Source organism: Buteo buteo, chromosome 5, assembly GCF_964188355.1.
Source record: "Buteo buteo chromosome 5, bButBut1.hap1.1, whole genome shotgun sequence".
Lineage (NCBI taxonomy): Eukaryota > Metazoa > Chordata > Aves > Accipitriformes > Accipitridae > Buteo > Buteo buteo.
Genome location: NC_134175.1, coordinates 22,167,689 through 22,184,259, shown reverse-complemented (window position 1 = coordinate 22,184,259; position 16,571 = coordinate 22,167,689). Strand labels below are relative to the sequence as shown.

The 16,571-nt window shown below is 35.1% G+C and overlaps 2 protein-coding genes across 4 annotated transcripts in view; both read left to right on the top strand.

Annotated features, from left to right (window-relative positions):
* BOLL (boule RNA binding protein) overlaps positions 1-8,466 on the top strand; it is a 33,856-nt gene extending 25,390 nt beyond the window's left edge. For all 3 annotated transcript variants that reach the window (XM_075028068.1, XM_075028067.1, XM_075028069.1), the window contains 4 exons: positions 1,684-1,809; positions 3,303-3,381; positions 7,419-7,439; positions 8,441-8,466. In XM_075028068.1, the coding sequence (XP_074884169.1) occupies positions 1,684-1,809; positions 3,303-3,381; positions 7,419-7,439; positions 8,441-8,466 (252 nt within the window). The remainder of the gene's footprint in view (positions 1-1,683; positions 1,810-3,302; positions 3,382-7,418; positions 7,440-8,440) is intronic.
* Positions 8,467-8,563: 97 nt separating this feature from the next.
* Positions 8,564-16,571, top strand: part of RFTN2 (raftlin family member 2) — a 50,425-nt gene continuing 42,417 nt past the window's right edge. The window contains exon 1 of the mRNA XM_075028061.1: positions 8,564-8,579. The gene's annotated coding sequence lies outside the window, so the exon portion shown is untranslated. The remainder of the gene's footprint in view (positions 8,580-16,571) is intronic.

Genomic DNA, 16,571 nt, shown 5'->3' with positions numbered 1-16,571 from the left:
TGCTTCCATACTGTTAGCCCAAAAGAACATTCTTAACCACGCTTTCATGCACTCTAGTTGTCACTGTTAAGCATGTACGAATTTTATAAAATATCTCTATATACCTTTACCATATAAAGTACCCCCCTTGCAATGTCTCCAGTATGCATGTTGCACCTTTGTGCTGCTTACCTGCTCCGGACAGGGAGAGTACTCACGGAGTCCCCAAAACAAAAGGTCGGTGCATGCTGGAGTTTGAAGAGCAGCTTCTCCCTGCCGGTAGCTGGCAAGTCGATCCGGGCAAGGCTTTACGGCTGTCCCATCTGGGTCGCCAAAACCTGTTGTCCGAAAAGCGGATTCATCACACGGTGTGCAACGAGCCAATAATCACACACTCAGGAGAGACATTATTTGTTTCATATTTGCGCAAAGGTGGGCGCTAGGTGGTAATTCCACAAAGCTAGCACACCCTACAGTTAAACAAGCAAGCAATTTATACAGTTTCAGATTCACCCACTTAGTTTCCAAAGTCGTTTCCCAAAATCATTATTGGTACTTGTTTAGCTGCCACTATTTCTATTTTCTCATCTTTGAATTAAAGGTACAGTGTTCTTTTATTCTACAGCACATGCTCAAGGAGTGAGGGTAAGTCTTTTAGGTCTTGAATTGAGTCAGTGGTCACGATCTCCCCTAGCCACCTTTACCCCCAGTTACCGCAGACATCCACTGACATCATGCCTGTTATCAGTGACTCAACTTTTGGCGCCTTCTAGGGTGGGATGTTTCCTTCTTATCGGTCTTTGAATTCTTCTTTGAGGTTCCTCAAGGCCCAAATTACTCCAGGATGTCCTTGGTTAAAGAATGCTAGCTGTTTGCTTTTCTGATTACAAATAATTAAGTGTCTTTAGACTATCGGCTTAATACCCATACAAAGAACATCTTGCATAGAAAGAAACAGATCATTTCACATTTTTAGGTTAATCTTCAACAAGACACACAAGTATGGTGAAATTAGACCCAGACCCTTGAAATAGGAGGAAGAACTTGAAATTGTTAACTTGGTAATTTTAGCGGGGAGACTTCACTGGTTTTGTGATCTCTGTAGCAAAGGAGCTTAATATGGAAATGTTGCTACTCAACTTGAGGAGTTTGAAGCCAAAAGGAGGACTAAGTCCCTTAAGCTTGAACTGTTAGAATGCATCCTCATTACTTTAGTAGCAGCCAGAGTTGTCCGATTATGGTCAGTTCTACTCTTAATAGATAACTGTCTGTTGCTTTGAAATCTGGATGCTGATTTACAGAAATACTGTGGGTTTAATTTTAAAATAGAAATACTTGGGTTTTTTTAATGTAACATTTTTTTCAAGAGAAAATTAAACTGTATTATGTTTCTGTGATCTTGAGAGTAAGTGTTAATTTTATACATTTTAGGGTTTCTCTAACAATGCGCTCCAAAATGTAAATAATATCTGAAAAATATATGAAAGTGATTAAAGGACATCTTTGTTTTTGTTTTGTCCTACTATCTGACATTTCTACCCACTTCCCCCTCACTTAGTTTCCTGAACTTATCAAAGATTAATTTGACACTTTCTTTTAAAGCTTTATCTTCGTTTATATGTAGCAAAGAAGACTGTAAAATAAACTTTGGTATTTATAATGCCTAAGTTATATAACTTATGAAAACAATGTGTTTTATTTCAGTCTCCTGCCTCTTCACCTTCATTCTTGTATCTGCAGCCATCTGAAGTCATTTATCAGCCAATAGGGATTACCCAGGAAAGTGGATGTATACCTCCACCTCTCCTAGTGGAAGCTGCAGTTCCTGAGGTATTTTTGTAAAAAACTTTACTTATAATTGAAGCATTTATCTTTAATTGAAAAACATAATCTTTTAGTTTAAGTACAGGCAATTCAGAGCACCTACACCAACTGTTCCCTGTACTTACCCCCACACCCATGATGCTGCTGTTAAGTCATTTCTGTTGTCCTCAAGTTAGAGTATCTCTTCCAGTTTTCTAGGAGGATGCTTTGGTTCTGAAATATTTGAGTCACAAGTGTATGACAGCACTATAAAGACTAGTCAATTTGGTGTTTGGGGTTTTTTTTAAATAACACTTAAATAAAATTAGTCAGACTCTTGAGAATGCTGGATTAGTCTACCTAAGCCATAATAGCTTCCTGAAGTAATAATTCTTCTCTAAGTAGAAGCTCGTTTCTAAATATTCTGAAGATCAGAATGAGTTAAGAGTAGTTGAATGACAAAATAACTTTTTTCTTTGTTTACAATTTTTTTTGCTTCTATATCAATAGCATTTCTAATGTTTCTTAAGAGATTCTTAATGTACAATAAGGCCATTTCTTTATAATTGGATATTAAAAATGACAGTAAATAATTCGCTACAGAAAAACTTACTATAAAATTGAAAATATATTACAATTAATTGGTACTTTTCCTGTTTGATAATTCATTCCTCTTTAACAGGGATGCCAATATAAATGGTAAATTAGGACAGTAATCAAGTATTTTTACAAAAGTTGAAGAGTATTGTATTATTACAAGAGAAGTTCCAAAACTGGTATTTCAGATATCTTAAGCAGGAAATCCTGAGATACCCAAGTAATATAATTTCCCTACAAAGGTATTGAATAATACGAGACTTTGGTTGTTGGGGTTTTTCTTCTCTTTTCTAAACTGCATAAATCTTGGTATATATTGTATAATCATAAATCTTATTATCAATGTTACTGTTTTACCTCTTTTATTTCATAAATCGGAGATCAAGTTACAGATTAAAATTTGAAATCTGTGAGCACTAAGAAAAATACTGAAACTAGTTAAGGAATATTTGGATGTAACATGGTCTCAGTTCACAGGTACATAATTTGTTGATGTTAAAGGAAGCAGTATGTGGAAATTCAGAAGATAGTGTAAAATCAAAAGAAAACCCTGTGTATTATTTGTATGTAAATACTTTTTAATGGTGATAATGCTGAGAATTACATTTCAACCTGCTGATCTACACATTTAAACACTGCTCCAGTTAGAGCTGAGTGAAATGGATTTGCAGTAGATAAGCGTGCTACTTATGTCAAGGAAAGTGAGTTTTGATACTGATTGAGATAAACTATATTCACCAAACTTCGATACAGTGGGGAAAACAGATTTAAATATTGAAATTTTGGTTTGTAAAAAGTCAGTAGTTTAGATAAACAGAGCCCACAATTTGAGTTTTAGGGAATCTAAATTCACATGAAAGGTTTGCAAAAACGTAAAATTGTGTAACAAGTTTTTCTGCCTTTTTTTTTTTTCTTAATACCAGCTGTATTCTGATCATGGAGTTCAAGCACCACATCACCAGCCTTATGCCCAGAGTGCCATAGCCATACCTGGACCTGTGAGTGTCAAACTAAGATAGTTAAAGCAAGCGTGGTAGTATTAGTGTCCTGTTTCTTCCAGGGAGACAGTAAGACAAGAGGGGCAGGGATGAAAAAGTCTTTTATTGATGAATTAATAAATAAAGGAAAATGGAAATGTTTCCGACAAACTGATATTTTTTTTGTTTTACTTGAGGCTTTGTTACAGAGGACGTAGGTATTACTTATTTTGGAACTATTTGGGGAAACAAAAAAAACCATGACTAGTTATTTTAAAACTTGAGATATAAAGAAAACTGCAAATAAAAAAATGTATTTTGAGAGAAATCCGTGAACCTCATTCAGTTCTTTGAAATGATGGTTACAAATCCTTGTCTGTATGTCTCTGGATCTTGAGAAATTGAATTCATTACTTGCAGCCTTAGATAAGCACCTCATGTTGTGGAGAGGTGGGGTTTTGGAACACAGAGGATGAAAAGCTGTCCCGGTTGGCCACCTGTGGATGTTTTTCTGTGCAGTCCTGATTTTGAGTGGCCGTTCTAAAATGTCATTCTTCCATGTCACCTGACGCAAGTTGTTGGGGGTTTTTGGGTCCCAGTTTAAGGTCCTTTTGCCTAAATTAGTAAGGTTATTAATACAACGTATGAAATAACGTCTAAACTAGATTTGCCTGATAGCAAAGGACTAAAGGTATCAGTAGTTTTACTTGATATTACAGCACTTACTCTTCTGTGAAAGATGCTTACTCAACTACAAATAACAGACTAAATAGGAATGAATCAAAGCCATGTTATAGGCTTTTATATGTATTTTTTTCATTTATTTTACATTTCTTTTAAGAGAAGAATCTTTTTTTCCAGACTATTGTGTAATAATATCTACTAAATATTTCCAGTAGAGGGGGCTGTAACATTAAGTGTTGTCTTGGAATAAAATGCAAGTACTCCAATTAAAAAATCAGAAGCTAAATATGAATTTGAGAATACTAATCTTGAGTGATTCATATTTTTAAGAAATACTTAAAAGGCAGTTGGTGTAACACAGTGATCGTAATATCCAGTTTATATTCCATTTTCTAACAGTGTATGAAAACACTTTTTAAAAAAATGGCAATAGTAGCCTCAGAATCAAAAACCAGTGCATACTTACTGTATCAAATAGAGAAACAAGCTTTTTACCTTGAAACTTGACTTCTATTGTCTTTCCTAGGGTCAAGGCTATACGAACAAGATAGTGTGAAGTAAATTACAAGGTAGATCTAGAGCATGATAGCTCTTCCTCTTCTACAGTAATTGCCATAGTACCATGCTTCATTTTATAGCAAAGTAGTTTACTCTGTGATAGGTGATAATGTGTTAATTTATAGTAGAATGTGTGCATGCATGGTAAAACCACGTTTGGTTACTGTGGCACAGGAAATGAGCTGCAAATTCAGACTCCCATGATACAGTATTTTCTATGTTTATTCATAGCTTTAGAAGTGATCTCGCACAGAGCCAAAGCTGGCATAACTCAGCAATTCATTCCATTTTCCACACCACCCATTTCCTGTGCTGGTAGATGTTTTTGTGAGGCAATGTGGTTAAACCAGGTCAGGGAATGGATGTAGTTGAAGATGAAACCCCACTCCCACCACCCAAAAAGAGCTAACTTAAACTTGCATCAGTTCCTTAGACCGGTTTGTCAAGCAACTGCACGAACTCTTGTACCTATAAAAGAAGTTTGGGATAAGGTAGAAGAAGTAAGATTTTGTTACCAGTGCAGATTTAAACTTGATGAAACTGAGCATGAAATTGCTAATCCTGTCCATTCCTTCACTGTATTTCTTGCTCATTCTTACCTGTTTTCTCAGAAGTCTTGTTACCCATAATTGAAACTCTGCTCTGTTCGGGTCTGAAGTCGATTCACAGATACAGTTAAACTCTTACAAAGACTTGCTGAATTCCAATAATTTTATTCATTATAAGCTGATGGCAAAGAGTTTTTGACAGGTTTTAATTTTTATTTCTTTAGTTAGCTTCGTTTAGTAGTAATTAGTAGTTCTGGAATATAATTCTTCCTTTTCACATTTCACCTTACCTTTTCACATACCCACTTAAAGTTTTGAATATATTTCATGTGTAATGAATATGATCAGCTTGTATTGTGCCTATCACTGTGGCTGAGCACTCAACAGTTGAAAAAAAGAGCAAATGTTGACAGCAGACTGCTGTGTATTAAGCAAGTGGTTGTGTCATTACCACCTGCTCCCCAGCTGCATAAAAATAGTGCCTGCTGGCTGTAGTCTTGTTAAAATATCCCAACAAATGCATCTGCTGCTTGAAAATTGCCAATGTGGCCATGTAAGAGAGAGCAGATGCCTAAAGTAATGAATGACCTTACCTTGAAGGTAATCTGCTAATTGCCTCCACAGCATTAGGAATTGCATTAGGAATAAACATCTGCTTTATACTAGGACCTGTAAGTCCTACGGTGAGAGTCGGATGGGTACAGCCAATATCCAGATATTTTTGGCAGTTGTAGACTTCTTACAGCTTTTAAATACAGCTCAAAGTGGAGCATGCATTGCAGTCATATTTTAATTAAGTCACAAGGGTGAGCAAACAAAATGGATGAAATCTTTACTGAAGAAAATCTCAAATTTCTAAGCCAGTGTTTCCATTAATGTTGTGGATGTATAAAGAGAGCTCAGTTTGTTAATCATGTAAACCATGTAACAGTTAACAAAGGCAGCTTTGGTTCTGGCAATTCTCTAATTTATTTTTCATTGTATCCTACCACTTAAATAGGATTTTGCTGATGTAACTTCCACTACAAAATCTGTAGTAGTCTTAAATGAAAATTAGAAGAAAACTTTCCCCAATTTCCAACTAGAATTTATTTTTTTAGTTCCAAATTTGGTATTTAAGATCAGGTTTCAATCAAAAATACTAATCCCCTCCCCCTGATCAAGTGTTTGCTAGTGATCCTTTGTATTTACTTGAAGGTGTTTTCTTTTGGGGATTGTAACATGTTTTGTTCATGAGTATGTGGAAGTCATTTCATCTTCACATCTATACAAATGGATAAGGTTGACATTCATTCTCAAAGGCTGCTAGGTGCCACTTATTTTTTAGGAAGCGTGACTGGTTTTTTTCATCTCTACTGGATCTTGTGCAGTGTTTCAAATCCTAAATCATCCTCTAACAGATTAATGCTTGGATGCTCCTAGAGGATATGTCTAATATTGTGTTTGGTAGTAAGGTCTGTGTAGTCTACAGTAACAGCAGAAACTTGAGGGAAGATTGAAATTCATGTTCTCTGGTTTCAGACCTGGGAGAAATACCTGCGAGTTAAATTTTTGTTTTGCTGGATGAATATCTTGAGGTAGTGGCCTGGTAAATGTTTGTTTTATATTGTTTGTGTATCAGGGATTCCCCTGAGGCCTGGGATGCTGAGCAGCACAGTTGCAGTCTATATAAACTGAGCAAAGGTGTAAAAGGGTCTGGCACACGGAGGTGGGTAGATGAGCGGGGTTTGTTGTTTTGCTTCATACTTTTGGGTTTTTTTATTCTTCTCGGTCATCTTTTCCAGCTGCACTATACTGATATATATATATATCAGGGGGTAGGCATGGCTCTAGTCTGTCCGAGTTTTTGCTGTTCCCATCGTCTGTATCCAACAGAATATTTTGGCCGGCATTAACAGTATGGGATCGTACAGTGTCTTTTCCTATAGGAGGTTCTTTAGGTCCTTGGGGGAGGGGAGGAGCTGTTCCCTTTTATTTGAACTTGGACATTTAGCTTCAGGAGGAAAAAAAAAACATAAAAATCAGTCTTACTTTATATAAACTCTTCAGTCCTGTCCCCACAATAGACTAGTTTTAGCTGATAAAGCCTGACTATCTTCCTTAATCCAGTTCTTGGAACGTAAAAGTGCTATACACTGGATTGGAGTGCTGAGCTATAGTACTTCTTTTAAGCTTACCCTTTTCTTCAGAAAATGTTCTGGAAAGGCATAGAAGAGTACAAAAGTAGTAAGTATTTTTATGGGTTTTTTTCCTGAAAACCCAGTTAACAGAGCTCTCCAACAAGAACCTATCAATGATAGAAATGTATCCTGATTTTCAGATTTGTTTGCATGTTTGGTTTTTGTCATTACTTTGTTCTCTATTCCCCACATTCTTTTTTGATAGCTTTAAAATAGAATTTTCTACTCTACTATAAGAAAATGCTTTTTAGAAAGGTCAAAGATGTTTTTGCTTGGGCATTTCCAGTCTACAGTATATTGGCAGTAATTATGTTGCCTCTGAAAAGGCAGAAGAGGATCTTCCTATGTCAAAACAGAATTTGGGGTATTCATTTGTAATATGGTTCATGTATATATGTGTTCAGATCATAATGCTGCATGATGCTAACACCTTGGCCTTTTGGTAGTGAATGTTCTGTAAATTTAACTGAACCTAGAGCACTCCATTTTTCTCTGTAGTTGAGAGTAATAGGGTAAAATTTGTGTGGTGTGTGTGTATAATATACATGTGTTTATACATGTTTGTATACATACATACACATGTATATTTATACATAAATTGTGGTTTTTACAAGTAGTAGTCTTGGTGTAATCATTTTGGGAAAAGTATAGTAATTTTACACCACTGTTGTGTGCTATTGTATGATAGTCCATCTGGAACAAAAAAATTAAACCTTACAACATAATTTCTGTATAGGTAAGTATTTTTTTCATTTATACATGCAGTGAAATTGAGAGAGAGAATAAACCTTTTCTTTAAAGTTACATTAGTCTCAGAAACATGAACCTAAACTTATAGTCGTCATATATGATTAACAAGAGCCTTGTCACCAGCTGTAGCATGGTCTGTTGCCTGTAAAAGGGGTATTTTAAACTCCACCGAAAACATATTTGTTAACTTTATATTAACATCGAAAGCTGCAGATGGCATGCTTTTTCTCGCATTGTTTCATTCTATATTCTCTTTACAATGTCCTCTTTTTCTAGTCTTAATAGTTTGTTCTCATTCCAGTTTAGTGGGGTTTTTTCTTTTACTTTCTCTGATCTGTATGTTCTCTCTCTCTCTTTACTTGACAGACACTGTGGAGCATTCACTATTAAGCCATTTGCGCAGCTCTAGTCTACCTGTACTGATTTTCTTGTCCAGTCCTTCCCATGTGGCTGAGATCCGTCATCAACATACCAGCTAGCAGCTGCCTGTTGTGAAACTTGGGGTCAGTTGTTTCATTGCAATGCTTGCTATTTACAAATTAGTCAATAATAAAACATGCTCAGATAGAATTTAGCATAGTCTGCAATATTGCTTAGCTGCTTCCTGCATGTTTGTAAATTTCCTAATAATTCTGTTATGTAAAACAAACTTTATATAATCCTTGTCATTAATTCCTGGGATAATAATGTATATATTAATGCCATCATTATTTTATTTCTAGTTCAACTGCCCAAGTTCTGTGTGTGTTTGGATTATTTTCCTTCAACAGGGAGGGAAACTTACAGTACTTCAATGTATGATTTTTGTTTCTGAAAACTCTCTTAATTCCTTTATTGACAACTCTCTCCCCTTTTCTCCCTATATTGTGTGATTTAGTGGTTTGTATTCATGGAGTTATACTCTGGCAGGTGCTTAACCATGCTTTTATTGTGAAAAAGGTGCTGCTTTTAGTTGCTTGCACTTCTTTAAAAAATAAGGATTTTAATAAAATGAAGCTAGGGAAGAATACATGTTTTGCACATGTTAAAATTTGTGTCTGTTTCTTATTTGATAGCCTTTAAACAGCCCAGTTATTTGTAGCAGGGGCTTGCTATTTGTTAAGGTGTGACTTCTTGTCTGTATATGTGCCTGTGCGTTTTATCCCCACGTGTGGCTGTTAAAAACTATTAGAAGTTTGCCGGTGTGAAACTGAGCATAGTTTTTTTCTGTTGAGACCAGACAGTAGAGAAGAGAAAATGTGTTTGTGTCCTCCATATTCTAATGGTCAAAACGAAAGCAAGAGTAAGAAATAGATTGGGACTGAAGTCCTGTAAGGTTGATGTAATGAAAGCTGAAGTGGGCAGGGAGACTGGCACTAGATGACCATGGAACCTAGAGATTTAGGAAAGCAATGCACAACGTGATGTGGAGCTAGTAGATAATGGAAAGAAACTGAAATCTTGAGATTAAACTGGGTTGAATATCCTGATAGGGATGTAGGAACTACAGCTGGTTTTATTAGGCAACTGGCAGAGCCAGAAGGGAGGGTAAAAAGATGAGTAAATTTAACAAAACAAAAAGTTAGTGCTGAAAACACCTGACCTAAGAAGATAAGGTTAGAAGACAAAGATACTTTGAGCCTGTGATATGGCATAGTAGGAATGGGAAGAAAGGACTCAGGTTGGTTAAGAGAATAAAACAGATGGGAGTTCCACAAATGGGATACAGAGCAGCTGAGATACAAAGGGAGACTGTAAGAGAATTTGATCTTAGGAAGAATAAACAGAATAGTACAAGTATTCCAAAAACTGTTCTTGCCAGCACTTATAATGGTAGCCCTGTTTTCTGGATCTTGCCATGCTTTTGTCAGCAGCTAGTGGCATCCACTGACAAATTACTTAATCACAGTCCATTGCCTATTTGTTAGTTTACAAGTAGGATACCTATCAGTTATTCAGCTCAAGTTTTATAAATCTGAGTTTTAGCTACTAAAAAAATTACATAAGCATTATTGTAAATTCCCACAGTAATGCGTTGCATTAATCTACGTTACAGAGAATGCAAAAGAAAAAAACAAAATTGGTTAAATAGTTTTGCACTGTAACATATTACAAAAATAATTTTTCCCTATCTAATTAAAAAGAGGATACAGTTGCTTTAATAGCTTGACATACTTTATTAAGGCTATATGATTAATGAACAAAACTTGATTATTTTTTTTAAGGTAAATTAATTCTGAACTCATGTTAAGATTCCATAATTGTAAATAAAGGAAGATGTTTCTTGCCACTATTGACTTCACCTATGTACATAATGGAAATCTGTTTTTCCTTTTTGAACTAAGTCTGTCTAGCTGTCGCAATGTCAAAATGGACTGTAAATTTTCAGTGAAGCATTATTAATGTAGTAAATGGGACACACTTTGAAAAAGAAGAAACAATACAGCATTTTTCCCTCTTTAGGAATTGAGGTCGCATTCTTTGAGAAGAAATTTTTCACATCATTCATCTGTGAGTTTGAAACCTCGATACACATGAAGTCCCCATTGTCATCCTAGAAAAGATCACACAGAATGGAAGATAACATTCTTATACCACCTTCTACAGATTCTGTAAAACAGATTTTTAGCTATCTACTTTGCTAGCATACCTATCACGTGGAGGATATGTTCTTCCTAACTTCTAACATTTGCCTGAAAATGCCTAAGTTAAAATAATACTCCTTTTTGTAAAGTCATAAAATGAAAATTTTCTAGTTTGGACAGGTAAAACCACATGAAACGATGATTTTATCCTGCATTTCCTTTCTTAATAAAGATACTGTTACAGGACAAAATGGTGATTTCAGATACACAGAGTATTGTATAAACTTTGGTTACTGACATAGATTGAAAACCAGCATACTTATATAAAAGGGAAAATTTAACATTGAAGTTTCTGTAATCCAGAAATTAAAAGATCCGTCAGTTACAAAGTAAAAGCCATTTTCCCACATACTGACAACTTTTATGTGCTGTGGATTAAAGTCTATGTACATTTTTTTCAATTCCAAAAGAGTTTGTCTACTTTTAATTTTTTTTTTGCAATCAGTATTCTCTGCTTTTATAAGGTGTTTTACTTATGTGTCATTTTAGTGCTTGGGAATAATAACTTTTTAAAATAAAATTTAGATCACTAGTTTAATAATTGTTTATCCTCATATGAGGCTGATATTTTTCTTGCATATGGTAAGCAGTAAATTTGGTTTTCTGGTATGTTTTTAGCTAAAGAAAAAGGCAAGAATTTACTTATTACCATTACAAGACCATTGAAAACTCCTTGCTAATTTGACTTTTTCTGTTGTCTGTGCAAAACTTAGGAACTTCTGGCAGTATCACAAGTTGAGATGAAATACTACTTTCTCCTCAACTGCAGGGAGATAATTTTCTTTCTTTTTTTTTTTCTTTGCTGCTTCTCTCCCTTCTCTAGGATACCTTCTATGTTTTATAGAAGTCAGATTCCTCAAAGGTTAAAATACAGTTTCTGTAGCTAATAGGAGTGCAAGCTATGGCTTATTGCTTATATAGCACTGAGGTCTTTGTCTGATGTACATAAAATATCCTTGAGCTTTTCAATTTTTCTTTGTAGTAATTTGGGGGTTTTCTTTTTGTGGTTTTTTTTCCTTTTAATCTTTCAGGGATCTTATAGAGTGGGCATTGTAATCGGTAAATAATCCATGTGTAATATTTAAATATATTTAAAGATGATTCTAGCTGTCAATAGTATTCTTTCATATTGTGCAGGAAGAGGGGTGGAGTCTGGTTCTGTTCTTATGCTGTTTTGAAATTGTTGTGAAAGGAGATGCCATGTGCTATGTCTTGGCTGCAAGTTTCCTGAAGTGACTTTCCACCTTTTGCTAGGTAGAAAAATCTACATGAATATAACTTAATAGTTTCTGGTTTTAAAAACTTGTTACCATAGCAGCTGTGGGGATTGTTTTACCAGCAAGTATGAAAAAAACCCACAATTTTTTGGATGCATGGGTATCAGCCTATTTTTGAGGGGGGAAAATACTCATTTGCTGTAGATGGTCATGTTTCTGAGCCTGTCTGTATCACTAAAAACATCTGTCCGGTTGTTCTTCTGTTTTGATGTTCAGATTTTAGAATTCATCATTATAAATATATTACAGAAATCTTGGCACATCATAACAATAATTCATTTCCATGGAAGAATTTCTACATAGTCTATATTTTTTTTAATGAAGTGCTGTCCCTGAAGGTGCCAAAGAAAGGTTTTGTGTTCTGTTAGAGCCTTATTTCTTGTATTGTGAAACAAATACACATTTGACGCAGGATTCAGAAGATTTAGTCCCAAGTCCTTATTTTTGGAATTCACACTTTGTTTACCAAACATGACTTACAGAGAAGTCATTTAGTTAACTGCAGATATTAAGATCCTGATCCCTCACTGATTTGGGGGATTAGAGAAGGGCAGCATTCTCTTTGGTCTTTTGCAGTTTCCAATTGATAATTGTAAGGCTTTACACATGTGCTAAGAGGGGACACATCAGATAAGGACTGTGCCCTATGCCATTCAGTAGCTAATGGCAAATAGTCATCTTTGTGCACTGGCTTGTCACATCCACATATTAGCAAACTAAATTAATTTTCTGGCTTCCACCCCCTAGAATGTAGAGACCCTGCTGGTATCTTCTGTTTTCTACTGAGCTAGCTGTCAGAGTATTTCTAGCAACTGTTGTCTAGTTAATGTTATATTTATATGGCAAAATGTTACTTCTAATATGCTTTATTAACTGGATAAAAACCTGTGGACAGGCAGAAAAGTTACTGAAGTTCTCTGTCCTGTATTTTTATGTGTTTGATCAAGGACTATTTTTCTTGCATTAAGTAGAATTCTCTAGTTCACTAACATGTTTAGTTCCTGCTACTTCTAGCATTAAGCATCAGAAGTCCATTCATCATCCCTGAAAAACTGTTTATGTTTTTCATATTAAATTGGCAATTCTTTGTATTCTGAAATTAATTTTTCAAAATAGCTAATACTAACTCAATGAGGAAACTGCATTCCAATAGTAACTGAGCAGGAACTAGCAGAACACATGGCTCTCTTCAAACGTTTTTCTCTGTTTAACATAGTTCTAAAATGTGAGAAGTTGCATGGTTGTAAAATAGGGGGGGGTTACAGTAAAAATAGTATAATAGGTTTGTGGCTTTGTAATGTTGAAGTACTATGGTAGTTTCAATTCATCTGGTATGAAAGTTTCTTATGTTTCCCATTTAAGTAAAAAATACACAGTTTAAATCAGTATTTTAAGGATCAAAAATACAATGCCAGTGTCTTGATACATGTGTGCAATCCTGTATGCAAATCCTTATAAGCTGTTATGCAGAAAATCCAAATAGAAATATAGAAAGCAGAACAGTAATATGTAGCTCTTGTTTTAACTATGTTTAATACTGTAGCTAAGACTTAATGGGAAGGTGTGGGTCTCATAAGGCCTTCTTAGACTTTGAGTCACAAATAATTTAAAGAAGTTCTGAAACTGTAACTTGGAGGGCCTTGCATGATTGTTTTGTACATCTGTCTGTGCAGTTGCAGTCTACGTAAGTGTGTACGTTAATGGTAAACAGAATACTGTTGGTAATGTTTCCAGTTGTTTCTAATCAAATAAACTAGAACATCCATTTTCATTCTAGAATGCGTGATTTTAGTTGATCATATGGCTGTCTTGTTTAGTATTGTATTGCAGATACAGATGATATAGTTACTGCAGCCTTGATAAGTGTGATACTGTGGATGTGCATACATAAAAGCTTAATAAATTTGTAGATCTCATTTTAGAGAACTGTTAGCAATTTTATAAATCAAAAGCTCCTTCTGTTGAAACTACTCATAATACAGCAATAATAACCAAGTTTGTGTAGTTTGTAACTTCTAGTAAAGTTCTGGGTTGGTAACTAAAATTTTAATTGATTGGTCCCTATCTACTGTTTGGATTGGAACTTTTGTTTATTTAATTGTGTGTATCAATGAGTAGCTTAAATATGGGTTTAGAAAAATATGAAAAATGGAATTGATGAACTTTTATCATTAAACTACGCTTTTGCAGTAATTAAACTATTGTTGTCATCTCTCAATTATTTTTAGAACATTAAGTTAAATATTATTGCAGAAAAGCTGGCTTTTCTGCTCAGGTTAACATGCTTAACAAGACTATGTTCCTGTTACATTCACAAAATTATTCCTTCAAAATAAAGAAAAATTGGGTGGAGGAAAAGAAAAAATAATTTAAAAGTTGCCAGACCAAAGAGCCTTCAGAATGAAACACTGCTACTTTCTTAATATATTTAAATAAATTATAGACAAAACAGTTTTAATCAAATCATTCTATAGAAAAAAAGAACTAGATGTTAGTGTTTTGTTTTGGTTCAAATAATAGTTCTTGAGAATGGGGATGTGAAAAATATTTGACAATTGAATTGCAGAATTTTTCTGATGGAATTTTTTTCTTTTTCTGTCATTACCCTGTCCCAAGCAAAAACTTTACATTTGCCTTGAGTCATAAAACAAAGGAAGTAAGCGTAAAAAGAAGTTCAGAGAGGAACTGTGAAGTTCAAAAGTGTTGCAATTTGAGATGATTAATGTTTAGGGGGGTTTAATGCATTGGGTTTGAGTCCTGTAGCTGTTTAGATAGCCTCAGGTTCTGGAGAAATCTGACTAATTTAGCTTGTGTTTGTAATTTGCCCCCTTGTATCTTATTAATGTGCCTCTGTTAAAAACATTATGTGTCAGTGATGACTGATCTATAGCTGATAGTATTGCTAATTGGTTTTTGTTTTGTTTTTAAAGTGGTGCTCTTATATGCCTTTGTAAGCTGCAAATGTGGGTGGTTATGACCCCAAGTGGGAAACATGTTAGGTCCAAATACTATTTTACATTTTGCATTTGTCAGAGGAACTAAGAGTTTTCCCTTCTGTTTCTTGTTAGATGAGTCAGTTTTAGTCCTAGTGAAATCTTTATAAATAGCAATAATTTTCTTTAGGTAATTGATACAGTTTTAAGGCATTTGTGTTTCTGATGCTCACTACTTTTTAACCTCGAGAATAGGAATGGATCTTTAAAAGCTGTGCTGCTTGTATTAGTGATTTTATTCAAGTAAGCTCATCAGTTAAAATGCTTTGAGAGAATAACCTTCTTGCAGATGCACCACTGGTAATGTTTTTGTCCCAGTAGTGGCCTAACAGGCTGGGAAATGTGAGCTGTTCTCTCAGAATCTTCAGCCAGTTCCAAATCATGTTATTGAGCAGGAGTCATTTGTCATGATTGCGATACTGCTTAAAAATTTTATAGCCCTTCTTATAAAGTCCTTGATATATATTTTAAAATTTCAAATAAAGTACTCCTTTTGAAGCTTTTTCAAGTTGTTATAGCATTAAAGCAGTATGATTCCTTTTGCATTTAACATACTAGGCCATATCCTAATCAGAGAGAGAGAGAGAGAAGGGTGTCTTTAAGGAAACGTTTGCTATGGATCCTGGTGTAGTTGACTCTGAATTGCAGATTCAGTAGCTTATGATCTTTCTTGAGTTTTGGTATCCATTAAAAATTAAATGCTTATAAGTCAATTTCCCTGAATTTTTATTTATTATTTTTAGCTTTTATTTTGACATTGTGCATAGACAGGCAAGGAAAATCTTCTGTGTACCTGCACTGTTTTCATAATTTTCCTTATATTTTATTATTTTAATAAACAGGAAGCTCAGATGACTTGAAAAAGGAACGTACTACTGTCAAGTACAATCTCCCATTCTTGACCTTTTAAGATACTGGGGGAGGCAAAGTTTAAACTGTATTATTTTATTAAATGGTTTATGCAGGTCATATTTGGTTTTGGAGAAGAGAAGGCATTCTTGTAAATAGGCTTTGTATTCATGCAGGAACAAAGTGTCGTCTTTCTAATTCTAGCAAGAGAGATTTTGTCAAAATCTTGCTAGATCTATTGTTTACGAACAGGGAAGGACTGGTGAGAGGTGTGATGGTCGGAGGCTGTCTTGGGCTTAGCGACTATGAAACGATAGAATTTAAAATTCTTGGTGAGGCAAGGAACATGGTCAGCAAAACCACCACTATGGACTTCTGGAGGGCTAACTTTGGCCTCTTCAAGGCACTGGTTGAGACAGTCCCTTGGGAGACGGTCCTGAAGGGCAAAGGGGTCCAGGAGGGATGGACGTTCTTTAAGAAGGCAATCTTAATGGCTCAGGACCAGGCTATTCCCATGTGCTGCAAGTCAAACCGCCGAGGGAAACGACCAGCCTGGCTGAACAGGGAGCTTTTGCTAGGACTCAAAAAAAGAAAAAAGGAGAGTTTATCATCTCTGGAGGAAAGGGCGGGCAACTTGGGAGGAGTACAGGGATCTTGTTAGGTCATACAGAGAGAAAATGAGAAAGGCAAAAGCTCAGCTAGAACTAAATCTGGCCACTATCGTAAGGGACAACAAAAAATGTTTTTACAAA